The sequence below is a fragment of the Arachis stenosperma genome, chromosome 1 (assembly GCF_014773155.1).
Source record: "Arachis stenosperma cultivar V10309 chromosome 1, arast.V10309.gnm1.PFL2, whole genome shotgun sequence".
Classification (NCBI taxonomy): domain Eukaryota; kingdom Viridiplantae; phylum Streptophyta; class Magnoliopsida; order Fabales; family Fabaceae; genus Arachis; species Arachis stenosperma.
The window spans coordinates 132115376-132128261 of NC_080377.1; the positions used below are offsets into that span (position 1 = coordinate 132115376).

The window sequence follows — 12886 nt, forward strand, 5'->3', positions numbered from 1 at the left end:
AATTAAATAATATATATTTATACACAAATATTTTTGCGTGCAGATAATATTTTAAAAAATTTATTAATGATTTAAATAATAATTAACTAATAGTTTATATTTTTATTATTTTAATTCACTTATTTTATTTTTAGTTTAGTTAAGAATTAATTAATAATTAAAATAATAAGTGGACAAACTATTAAAAAGAGAAAAAGGCTTTAAAGAAAAAATATTGACTAATTATTGAATTAAAAAGAATATTTAGTAATTATTCTTCTTTAATTTTATATAAATTTCGATTTTAGCTTTCTTAAAAAAAGTGTAGGTTAAAAAATAGAAAGAAAAAAGAGAAAATCGTATTTTTTTAAAAAATATTAGAAATTATTAAAATTTATTTTTTTATTATTATTTAATTATTAATTTAATTATTTTAGTATAATTTTTTAATTTAATAATTGAATAACATATTTTATTTTATATTTTTAAATATAATTGATAATAAAAAAATAAATTTTAATGACGTTCTAATATCTTTTTGAAAAAGTCTAGGGGGCCAGCAATTTTATTGCATTTTGGCCAGCATGTAACCAGCAGAGAAATGTTAGTCATTGGATGAAATCTCACACCAATCTCACATCATCAAATCATCATTGATGGCTAGTTGATGGCTACCAATCACAAATGTTGCTGCCCCTAGCATTGCTCTATTTTTTTTGTTGAAAGGAATATCTTTCTAAATTGATTAAAAAGAGAAAATAGTGGCATACAGGAGGAAGCGACAAGTGGAGAGGAAAGTGGTTATAAGCGTGGCATGCAATGATGCAAAGGAAACTCAACGAAGACGCAGAGAAATGTGGAAGTGGAAGAATGTCCTTCAACACAGTTACACGTTCACGCGCTCACACACGCGCTCTTACTCCGCCATTCAGCGCTTCAGCTCAACTTCAACTGCAACTACTCCGATTGAATTCCGGTGGCGCTTCCTCCTCACTCGTTCTTCGTTTTCCTATTCAAGTCAACCACGGCCAGAAAACGGCGCCGTATCAGCTGCTAAGGATGATGATAAGTTCGAGCCAGTTACTGGATGGAACAAGCAACTCGTCAAGCTTAAGATTCTACTCGCCTTTCCCTGGGAGCGTGTCCAATACGGCTCCCTCTACTCCGTCAAGCTGCGCGGCCGGGTTCTCTCTCTAACGGCTCTAACCGTTTTCTCGTTTTTTGAGAAATAGTTTTTTTAGGCGCGTTTTTTTTTTTATATTTTTCAGATAACGGAACAGCTGCAGAGTAGGTACTCTCGAGCACTGTCTCTGCCTCAGATTTGTGAAAATTTCTTCAAAGCAGCTTATGATCCTCGGATCGCCGGCATCTACCTCCGTATTGATCCTCTGAGCTGCGGCTGGGCTAAACTCGATGAAATTCGACGTCACATATTTGATTTCAGAAAATCAGGTAAACAAACGACAGTGCCAAGTAGATTTGCGTTACAATTATGGATCTCTGATGCGATGCAACTCAAGTTTATATTATATTGTGATTTTTTGAGTGTATATATATATATTGAGTGGTGTCGGTCTTTGCTACTTATGGTTATGGTTGGTAGGAAAATTTGTTGTGGCGTTTGTCCCTTCATGTCGAGAAAAGGAGTATTACCTTGCGTCTGCATGTGAAGAGATATATGCTCCTCCAAGTGCCTATGTTTCTTTGTATGGATTGGCCATTCAAGCACCTTTCTTCAGAGGTAAGTATCATATTGCTACATGCTTTTGAATTTTAAGTTTTTTTAATCAATATACTTAACCTAAAACTGATATATATATTTTTTCAGGTATTTTAGATAACCTAGGAATTGAGCCTCATTTGGAAAGGATTGGCAAATACAAATCAGGAGATAACCTTACTCATAGATCAATGACTGAAGAGAGTTCTGAGGTGCTGAACCAATTGCTTGACAATATCTATACAAATTGGCTGGATAAAGTGTCTTCTGCTAAAGGTGAATTTGCATTTGCATTTGATGTCATGTGTAGTTCGACCTTGGATCGATAAATCAACTTACGAGCTTTACATATTTCATACAGGGAAGAAAAGAGAAGATATTGAGAACTTCATAAATGAAGGTGTGTATGATGTGGACAGACTGAAGGAAAAGGGCTACATATCAGACGTAATCTATGAGGATGAGGTACTTAACTGCACTCTAGTGTAATATGTCAAATTACACCTTTCAGTACTGTCGTAAGTCGTGATTAATGAGAGAGTAAGATAGCATCTCTGATGGTTAGTTGTCTATAGAAATCTGAACGAAAGTAGTCAGAGCTTTGTGCTGCTCCTGTAGAATGTAGAGTATGTTGCTTTTATTTGCTTCTTCAATCAACTAATTTGTGGTTCCCACACTATTCATGTATGCTCGTTAACTTATATAGGTTGACAAATTGTTTTGAGAGATACAATCAAGGGGAGGTTAAAAGAATAAGAAACATTACATGTTTTGCAGATTATGGCCAAGTTAAGGAAGAGACTAGGAGTGAAAATTAATAAAAATCTACCTATGGTTGATTACAGGTAAAATATGTTTTCTAGTGCCTGAAAGAATGTACTCTAGTTTATATTGAATGTTTTTAATTCCTCATGGTATTAGAAATATCTCAACACCCATAACCTCATTAGAAATATGATACCATTTATATACATATATACCTCTATAGCTGTATCTAATGGATTTTCCCTCTCTAAAGTACGGAGATTTGAAGAATAAGAAGGATCACTAACTTCAAATATGTGTGGGTCAGAGTAAATAATCCAAGGGTGATTATACTCTCGTTTTCTTACTTTACAAATCTTCACGCCGCAAAAGAGCTAAATCCCTACCCAGTAGTTTTTCTTTTGTCAATGGTGTTCCTTTTATCTTCACTCCTTGCCCCCTGATTGGGGATTAACCCTGTGGCTGCATATCTCCCTGCCCTCTGGTTACATAAAATTACTTGAGATAACAGAATTACTTACTACTACATCAGTTTTTTTTTTTGTTCACGACTGGGATATCCACCGTTGAACACAGTGACTAATCCCTTGTTGGCTTGTAACTATTTTAACATTTTAACCTGGCTGTTAGACAAGCTTACGATCTTCTGAGGTCTGAGATTTTATGTAATGTTGGCATTTTTTGTTTTAGTAGAATTCATATTTTCCCCAAGACAAGTGGAAAATTAGTTCTCATGTATTGAGAGTTGAGACACATTTATTTGTGTACAATACAGTTCTTATTAACTTGTCTCACTTACTATGGCTTCCTGTTTCCTATCAGACTTCTATTATGAATAATCAGACTGGCAAGCGACTCATTAACTGTATGAAATTGTAATTTGTTTCTTCAATTTAATGCAGAAAATACTCTTTAGTCAGGAAATGGACTCTTGGAGTATCTGGTGGTAAAGATTTGATAGCCATAATCAGAGCCACAGGGCTCATCCGCAGTGGTGATAGTTCATCAGGTGTTCGTTCCTCAGGTGTCATTGCAGAGAAGATCATTGAGAAGATTCGCAAAGTCAGAGGTATACTTGATTTTTTTTTTATAAATTTACCTTTAAATTCCAAGCAGGACCGTCTCGAAATTAATATAATTCTTGTAATGCTATTAAGCTATTTACCTCAATTATGATAGTTTTCATGATTGTAGTATCATGGTTATCTCTGTTTGAGTAGAGTCTGTTATGTTAGTCGCAGTTTTCACTATAATGGCTTTTCGACGAGCTATTTGCCTGAGATTTGGCTGACTCGAAGACTATGAGGTATAAATTCAAAAAAAGTAAGGAAGTTACAAGAACGGGCCAAGGGATTACAAATAAAATTAATCGATGTGTAATTTTGACAGAGAGAGATCTGTCCACTAGAGGAAATCTAAGAGAACAAATAAACTCATGGCTTGTAGAGTTGTTCATGCTAGTGTTCCAAGATGTAAGCAGTGGGGAGCTGGGGGCATAATTCTGTTAAGTGTTTAAATAAACTGAAATCCAACTCTTATACATACTTTTAGACTATGAATCACGGACACTTCGCTGAGTTGTCGTGTCCGTGTGTGGGACAAATTTTGGACACAACATTCACCGACACTCGTCCGACACGCGTGTTTGCTATGTCTAACCGTATCTTAATAAAAATAAAAAATTTTTCTCCGGACACACTTAGACACACGTGTCAGTATGTCCAGTTTTATTCTTAACATATATTTTTGAAATAAATTTAGATATAATATATATTATTATTTATTAAAACAAAAAAATTTAAATACTTGATATAATTAAAATAAGACATTAAAAATAATTAAAAAATTAATTTATATTTTAATATCAATAAAATGTCAAAATATCATTACAATTTATCTAAAAAATATTTATCAATGTCCGTGCATCATAGCTTTTAGAACATTGGTTTTCATTATTCATCCATAATGCTGTTTGCCAAACCTTGAAATTTGACACTGTTACTATGCTTTATTTCATTTCACTTGTTGAATCGACACCATAGTTTGCACCAGTCATACTAACTTGCTTTTCTTCTCAGAATCAAAACAATTTAAGGCTGTGATTATCCGAATTGATAGTCCGGGAGGTGATGCTCTTGCTTCTGATATGTAAGTGCTGGTGAATTCCCATCCCAAAAAGGAACTGTGAATATGAAATTCAAGAAATGACTGGTCAGATACATCTAGGATGGGTCTGTAACATGGCATTAATGCTTTAGGGGAGCGTGTTTTACATTGATTTGTCCTTTATGTTAGCAGCAGCTGCTTCCTTATTGTGCATTAACATAGCTTCAATATAATGACAACAATAGTAACCATGTCTTGACGCTATATGGATCAAGTGAAGCCGTTGTTTTAGTTAAATTTGACATAAATCTGTTATATTTGTAGTGAATTTGATGCTGAGTTTTGGCGAGTTCTCTTTGTTCAGTTAATATATTTTAGTGTCATGATCTGCAGGATGTGGAGAGAAATCAGGCTTCTGGCAGCCTCAAAACCAGTCATTGCTTCAATGTCTGATATTGCAGCAAGTGGAGGGTACTACACGGCAATGGGAGCAAGGGCAATTGTTGCTGAAAGTCTTACCTTAACTGGTTCAATTGGAGTGGTTACAGGTGAGCTTGAGTGTCAGTTTGAGGATGGAGAAGGGATAATGTAGATTTATTACAAATCAACATACCTGTGCTGGTGTATGTAATTCAAATCAGCCGATCTCATCTATATCTGCATTAAATCCTTGATATTTGCTCACTTTTAAACATTTGTCCAGACACCAAGCTAAATTCGTCTATTATTTTGAGGTAGACGCATTAGGTATCACTAAATATTCCTTGCTGATTATAGTCATTGGGTATCTAGTTTTCCTTTTGTTGAAATTTCTCCCAACCAACCTTAGTAAGAGATATGCATGACTTCACAGAGAACTGATTTCTGTTAACTCTCCATTTTGAGGAAACTCTGATCAATAATTTTGTATACACAGTCTATATAGGATGAATTTGCATTCAAAGGATAACACATTTCCAATTACGAATATGCCCCAAGTACAGGTGCAAGATTGCCTCGTAATGCATTGACATGAGATGAAATAGATGTTATACATCATTACCATTTCATCATCAGTTTTACGTTAAAGGAAACTGAAGATGAGAAAAATGAAGTCATTTCAACTGTGGCATAAATGAGGGATTAAAATACAATTTAAAGTTATGAACTTGAGCTCTATATATTCTTGGATATTGTAATCTGTTATATTGATGGGATAAAATTTCTTCTTGTAGCAAAATTTAACCTGGGGAAATTGTATGAGATGATTGGCTTCAACAAAGAAATCATATCAAGGGGAAGATACGCTGAACTCCTCGCTGCTGAGCAGCGTTCTTTTCGGTAATAGTTTTTGTTCATATTAAGATCTTACTGTCTCTATCCTCTAGTATATACAAATATGATTATTTCTTTCTCTTTACCGTCCATTTTCTGGAGTACAGGCCACATGAAGCAGAGTTATTTGCAAAGTCTGCACAACGCATTTATAAACAGTTTCGTGACAAGGCAGCTCTTTCGCGATCAATGACAGTATGTTCTTGATAAGTTAATTTCATTCCTTTCTGTTCATCCTCATTGTTTATCTAAGTTACAAGCTTACAGCTACTATCCACTAGGTAGAAAAGATGGAAGAGGTTGCGCAGGGGAGGATTTGGATGGGCAAGGATGCAGCTTCACATGGTTTAGTTGATGCTGTCGGTGGCCTTTCTCAAGCCATTTCCATAGCTAAATCAATGGCCAATATACCTAACGACAGACAGGTTGGTTTGTGAATACCTTTATTTTAGCAGTTAGAATGTTGTGTTCTTAGAATTTCATGTTCCTCATGGTTGTTATGCATGAGCCATATGGCAGGTTACTGTTGTGGAGCTCTCAAGACCCACCCCTTCTCTACCCGAGATTTTGAGAAGTCTAGGTGGTTCTATCGTTGAGGTAGACACAACGTTAAAGGAATTGTCACAGGACTCGACATTTTCTAATGGAGTTCAAGTGCGGATGGATGGAATCATTGAATCATGTTTCAGAAATTCGGACATCTAAACCTCAACTGCATTTTGCCATTCATGAAAAATTGCCTGAATTCCTTGTAGCCACGATAATTCTTACCAATGGTTTTCCTTCTTTTTTTTTTTCAAATAAAGTTTTCATTCAGTTTGCCGTTTACACTGGAAATGTAAGCATATAGGGGTCAATAAACATGAGAGATTCTTAGGTTCATCCCAGGTGATAGAATTTCACTCTCTATCACTGAATATGTTACCTTCTAAGATTCGCATTCCATAGAAATGAACCGAAGCTATTTTATATGTTGACTAGTGCACTTTTTCTCTCTTTTTTCGGTTTGGGAGAGGTCAAGTTAGTATAAAACAGAGAGAACTGCAATATTCACTCTAAGCAAAGTCTTGCCCCTAGTACAGTACAGTATCTAATTAAAAAACAAATTACAGGACATTAGTTTTGAGCTCGGACTCTCGGAGCTACTAACAAAGTATCCCTATTATTTAAGTTCATAATTTTCTTCCAAGCTAGATTTCTTGAATTGCATCACTGAAATTGACCACAAAAGTTCAATGAATTACCAAAGATATTAATATAAATAACAAAATAGGTGTTCTTGTAGACTAAATGTGTACCTCTCTACCTCACAACCTTTGGATCAGAAATGTTATGCTCCAGAGCTAGCAATTGTTTGAGTCGAAGGCTTGGAGAGGAAGCCGCCAGGGATGTGTTGAGGTTGGTCAGTAGCATGTCCAACAGAAACTAACAAGTCAGAGAGGGCTACTTTAAGAGAAGAAACCTTCTCTTTAAGTTGAGCATTCTGTTGGTTGATTTGTTGGTTACATTCCAACAAGTAAATGATTTTTTGGGACAGCTGATGGTTCAAAGTCTGAAGATGCTCAACATGGTACTGAAGGACTTCGATCTGTTGCTTCTTTCGCATCCGTGACCTGCAAGCCAACTCCCTGTTGGAGAACATCCTCTTTTTCTTTCGGTCATCAAGGATAGCCTTTGCTTCGTCGGAATTGTTGTTTCTGTTGGATGATGTGTTTGTTGGGGAGGACTTATGAACAGGGATATGAATTGGATTGTTGCTATTATTAACAGGAAGCTGAAGTTAGGAGTAGCACAAAGGAAGATGATCTAAACCATGAGAAGGATCCAAATGTTTCAAAGCATGGTGGTCTTCTCCAAATTCCATGTTTGACAAGCTTGAGGTCAACATAGGTTTCTGGTTTTGGGAGGGATAGTGCAGATAGTGTGGTAACTGGTAAGGTAACATAAGGTATTCCATTCTGCTATATGAGGATGAAGAAACAGTCGTATAAAAGTACCTTATGTTACCTTACCACCATTCTGGAATACCTTATGTTACCTTATCACACTATCTTTTTATCTATCAATTATGTTTGGATATAACAATATAAAAGTATTTTTTTGTTTATTTATTACATGAAAAACATCTTTTTTTTAAGAGAAAAAGATATTTTAAAAAAAGATGTAAATTACAGCTTCTCAAAAAAAATATTTTTTTTATTTTTCTAGTGTTTTTACTTTTTCTACTAGAAATTTTCCAAACACGCTAAAAAATAAAAAAAGATAATTTTTCATTGAAAAAAAATCTTTTTTTATTAAAATAATAGCGCCCAAACACGCACTTAATCATGATTATGGAATTCTACCCAAAGATAAATGAGAATGTGCTATAAATACACTTCGAGTTAACTTGTATTCAACCCAAAACCAAACTGAAGCAAAAAATTTACTTAACCCCAGAGATTTAATTGAACCACTGATATTTAAGGATATACTACAAAAATGAAAATGTTATCCAGAGTAATTTCAGGTTCTATATTAAGCAACATGACAGATATTAAGGGGAAAGGAAGGCAAGTAATTTGCATTCCTGGCAATGTCTTCTAAGGATTCTTCGTCATAAAGTACCATTTTTGCATGGTGGGCTATGACAGTGAGATAATAACTTGCATGCATTAAATTTAATATGCCAAAGGTTATACATTTAATTTGCCTTGCCTTTTCAATAGGTGCTTTCTTCAACATAGTACTGATGTTAACAATGATTCTAATAACGGGTATGATAAGGAATCTCATCCAAAGTAAATTCACTAGCACTTCACTTGAAAATAATGAACTGAATCAATTTTTAGGGTAGGTAGCAGTAACTCTAATCATCTAGTCTTGTTCTCTTGTGTGTACAGAATCTACAGAACAAGGAAGCATTGTAGGGTTGTAAATGAAGGCAAGGCTTAAATATGTCCTAGGGTTACACAAGTTAATAGATTCAAAGACAACATTATCTGCGATACACATGAAAAAGCTGCAAAATGCGCCACAATTTGAAAAAGAATAGTTTGTGAAACAATGGAAAAGCATAACTGAATCTCCAAGGCTTTCAACTAACTAACTAAATCGTGCACAACTGCAACCATACACACCATTCTAACATTGCAGTGTAGGCACTCTACTAAGAAAGTGATATATCTCTATGTTTTATGTTCTTTAAAGTGTTTCTACCTCTGAAAATTGTTAGGACTAAGAGACCTTTCTTACCATTCATTACCTTCTCCAAGACTCACTTACCACTGCTGTCAACCCTTGTTATCTTTTTTCCAGAATATTAGATTTCAAGCAACTCCAACAAGAATGTAAACTTAGCATTAAGGACGCCACATAACTGATATCTGCTTGTCAAAATTTACTACCATGGCAACAGTCCTAAAAAACACACTCCAATCAGAAAAAGGACTTGCAATACATATAAAGCAACTCAAAAGAACAAAACAGAAAAGAAACAGAGAGCTTAAAACATTCCAAAGAAAAAGTTGGTCAATGCCAGAATCGACATAAATAAGTGAAATTCCTGAATCATGATCACAGAAAAGCTTCCCCCATTCTCTACCAAGATTGGTAGAGAACTCTCACAGTTACAACTTGCAACCAATTAGAGCTTTTCAGTCACTCAACTTATATATCAAAGAGGATGATCTTGCTCGCACTTCACATTGTTCTAACACGCATATGAAGAAGAATTCCACAGAACAGAAATCAACAAGCATCGAAAAATTCAGCGAAAAAATAAATAAATAAATAAATAATCGTTACAATCATTTACATTTTGGAAAGTTGATTAATTTCTATAATGTATCCATGGTACAATTAGAAGGGTAGTGAGTAAACATTCTTATAATCAAAACCTCAAACCTCCATTGTGAAAATCAGAACAAAATTACCAGCACGTCCAAAAATATAAAAAAAAATAATATATACCCTTAACCTAAAATTCTCATCAAACTCTGGAGGCGAATCTGATCCATTTTCATCAAGCAATGATCAAATCCTCTGGCCAGATCTGTGCAGCCTCCTACGTTCATAATCAGCATCATCAGTGGGGAACTCATGGCGGCAGACGGGGCAAGTGTTCCTAATCCCCAACCATGGCAGAATGCAGTCACCATGATAACGATGGGAACAAGGCAACACCTTTACACTCTCCCCAACACAAAACTCATCCTTGCAAACAGCACAGAGCGCATTGTTCCCTTCCACGTCATCCTTTGTTACCACCACTGACGGCAGGCTCCGGACGACGGAAGCCGAAGCCGGAGGCCTACCGTTCAATGGATTATCATTATCGGCGAATTGGCCAAACATCATTTCATACTCTGCAGTGTAAATATAATCATCGTGATCACCAAAATAGGGTTCGGAATCGTGATCTAAATCCGGGCTCGTGATTGTGTCCAAATTGTTTGCATTCAGAAGCACTTCCCATTCCAAATTCTCCATTCCTCCAACCCTAAAAACGTTAACCTCTTCTTCTTCGGCTTCTTCGATTCCGGTGATCGGCGAAACGGACACCGAGCCGGATCTATCGTCTTCGACGGTGAGCATGCTTAGAACTTCCCTCTCGTCGACCCTTCCATCAACCTCCTCCCACTCGAAATCGTCGTTGTTCTCTCTGTTATCTTCCAACTGCAGCGAGTCCCAGCACAGAGGAATACTCGAAACGTCGTCGTTTTCGTCGTGCAAAGTGTACTCTTCGTCGGAATGCACGCAGATTCGGAGAACGCCGTTGTCTTCTTCCTCGTCGGAGTCCGATCCGAACCCTAGGAGGCTCACGCAGTTCTCGAACGCCGCCGCGTCGCCGGATTCGGACCCCGAAACCCTCCTCCCGAAGAAGAAATCGTCATCGTCGACGACAACGACACCACCGGCGGAAGAATCCCCTCCAGCGGCATTGGCGCGGTGGTGGGAGTCCCTGTCAGACGGGAACCCTAAATCAAGGGTAAAAGCGTCCATTTCAATCCCAAAATCGCTGCTCCCGAAAACGGCGTCGTTTAAAGGGTGTCCCATGACCTGTGACTGCTCAACACGCTGCTGGAATAAATCCATAACGAAATTGACCTGATTCTCTCGGTCGAGAATGGAGGACGAACCAGATTGGGGAAAGTGGTGGTGGCGATGGTGGTGGTGGTGGTGGTTGTTATGCGGTTGTTGGGGGAATTCGGGATCGGAGGCGTAGAAATCGAAATCGTGAGGAGACCAGTAGGGTGGTAGGGTTAGCGTTTGGTGAGGGTCGTCGTCGTGTTCAGGGTGGTGATGGTGGAGAAGGTACGTTACATCTGCCATTGATGGATCGAAAAACTTGAAGAGTGCTAAAAAGTTTTCTTTTTTTTTTTTGTGTGTGAAGAAGGAAAAACTGTGGGTTGTGTTTGTATTGTGGTGAAGGTGAAGGTGAAGTGACGGAAGTGCCCCTCTATTCTTTTTTTATTTTTTATCTTTGATCTTTGGTGTATGAGGGGAAGAACACCTTTTATTGCTCTCTTTACGCACACGTTCCAAAAATAGTATTCCTATTTTTTCCTTAAAATATGCTTTCGTTTATTAAAGTTTGACTCAGATCTAACAGCAAAAGTTTGTTCCATTCTAACATTCATAATCATATCATGATTATACCAATTTTGTTTGCCATATGATATATGTAACGATTTTTTTAAATATTTTCCAAGAGGTGGGAGAATTTTCTTGCCCATACTAGGATATTAAGATTTATTCCCTGCCAAAATTTTAATTATTTTACTTAAAAAAGTTTAATTTTAATACATTTGTAAAGATATTTGTTTAGTTATCAAATTAAATTTTACATTTAAATGACATTTTAAATACTAGATTTAAAAGTTAGTTATTGTTGCTAATATGGTAATATAAGAATTATTATTTTTTTTAAATACAAATTTTACATATTGTTAAGAATGTGGATAAGAATTTTTTTTAGTAAAAATAATCCGAATTATAAGCAAACTTTAAGTTTTCTATTTTCATCATAACAATTTGATTGATATGGTCTAACGGTAACGGTCGTCATGGGTTTATACTCATATACTGCATAGAAATAAATTCATACAATCATACCCAAGAAAAATGGAGAAAGCTTACAATTCAGAAAACGCACCCCTAATTATTATGAGAGGTTATTATTTAGTTACGAAATACGGAGTAGTGTATTATATAGGGGTGTTCAAATCCAAACCGATCCAAATTAAACCGCTCATTCAATCCAATCCAAACCGAAACCGATTAAAACCGCACTAATTTGGATCTGATTGGATTTTATTTTTTACAAACCGCTGGATCGGATCAGATTTCGGATCTACTTTTTAAAACCGATCCAATCCAATCCAAACCGCACAATGTGTTATAATATTATTATTTTATTATTATATTTATAATTATACTTATAACATGTTTAATTTATTATATATTTTTATATTATTCATGTATTATTATTATTTAATAAATAGTTTATGTTCAAAATGTTATTTATTATTTATTTTAACTAACCTATAATTTTATTTCTATGTTATGTTATCGTTAGTTTTTTAAGATATTGTTGAGACTTATTATGTCATTGTTAATTATTTAAAATTTGATGTTAAGACTTGTTATATGTATTTAATTTTTTTAATTTACAAAACCGCAAATCCAATCCAATCCAAACCGCTTGAAATTGGATCGGATCGGATCGGATTTTTTTTAAAACATCATCCAATCCAAACCGTACCGCAAGTAAAATTAGTGTTTGGATCGGATGAGTTTTTGACTCAAAACCGATCCAAACCACACCGCGAACACCCCTAGTATTATATGGAGCGGATTATATTGGAAGAAGATGTATTGCGTTACTCAAATCGTATTATAACATTTTCTTACATGATGATAGATAGCTCGTGAAAATGGGCTAAATTTATTAGGTCAATCTGTTTATCTATTTAAATAGGTGGATTTTATTTTTGAAATTAATTTCCTTTAAATTTTAAG

General features: G+C 35.5%; 2 protein-coding genes across 2 annotated transcripts; one reads left to right on the top strand and one right to left on the bottom strand.

The window, feature by feature from the left end:
- Positions 1 to 821: 821 nt before the first annotated feature.
- Positions 822 to 6766, top strand: LOC130936788 (serine protease SPPA, chloroplastic-like). The gene is made up of 13 exons (XM_057866940.1): positions 822 to 1163; positions 1248 to 1431; positions 1583 to 1720; positions 1808 to 1975; positions 2061 to 2164; positions 2477 to 2544; positions 3367 to 3533; positions 4543 to 4612; positions 4964 to 5118; positions 5785 to 5890; positions 5992 to 6079; positions 6166 to 6309; positions 6404 to 6766. The coding sequence occupies exons 1-13, from the start codon at positions 834 to 836 to the stop codon at positions 6587 to 6589; spliced, it is 1908 nt and encodes a 635-aa protein (XP_057722923.1). The 5' UTR covers positions 822 to 833; the 3' UTR covers positions 6590 to 6766.
- A 2865-nt stretch (positions 6767 to 9631) lies between these two features.
- LOC130976647 (E3 ubiquitin-protein ligase CIP8) lies at positions 9632 to 11340 on the bottom strand. Its single transcript, XM_057901592.1, has one exon. The coding sequence runs from the start codon at positions 11195 to 11197 to the stop codon at positions 9899 to 9901; it is 1299 nt and encodes a 432-aa protein (XP_057757575.1). The 5' UTR covers positions 11198 to 11340; the 3' UTR covers positions 9632 to 9898.
- Between the last annotated feature and the right edge of the window lie 1546 nt (positions 11341 to 12886).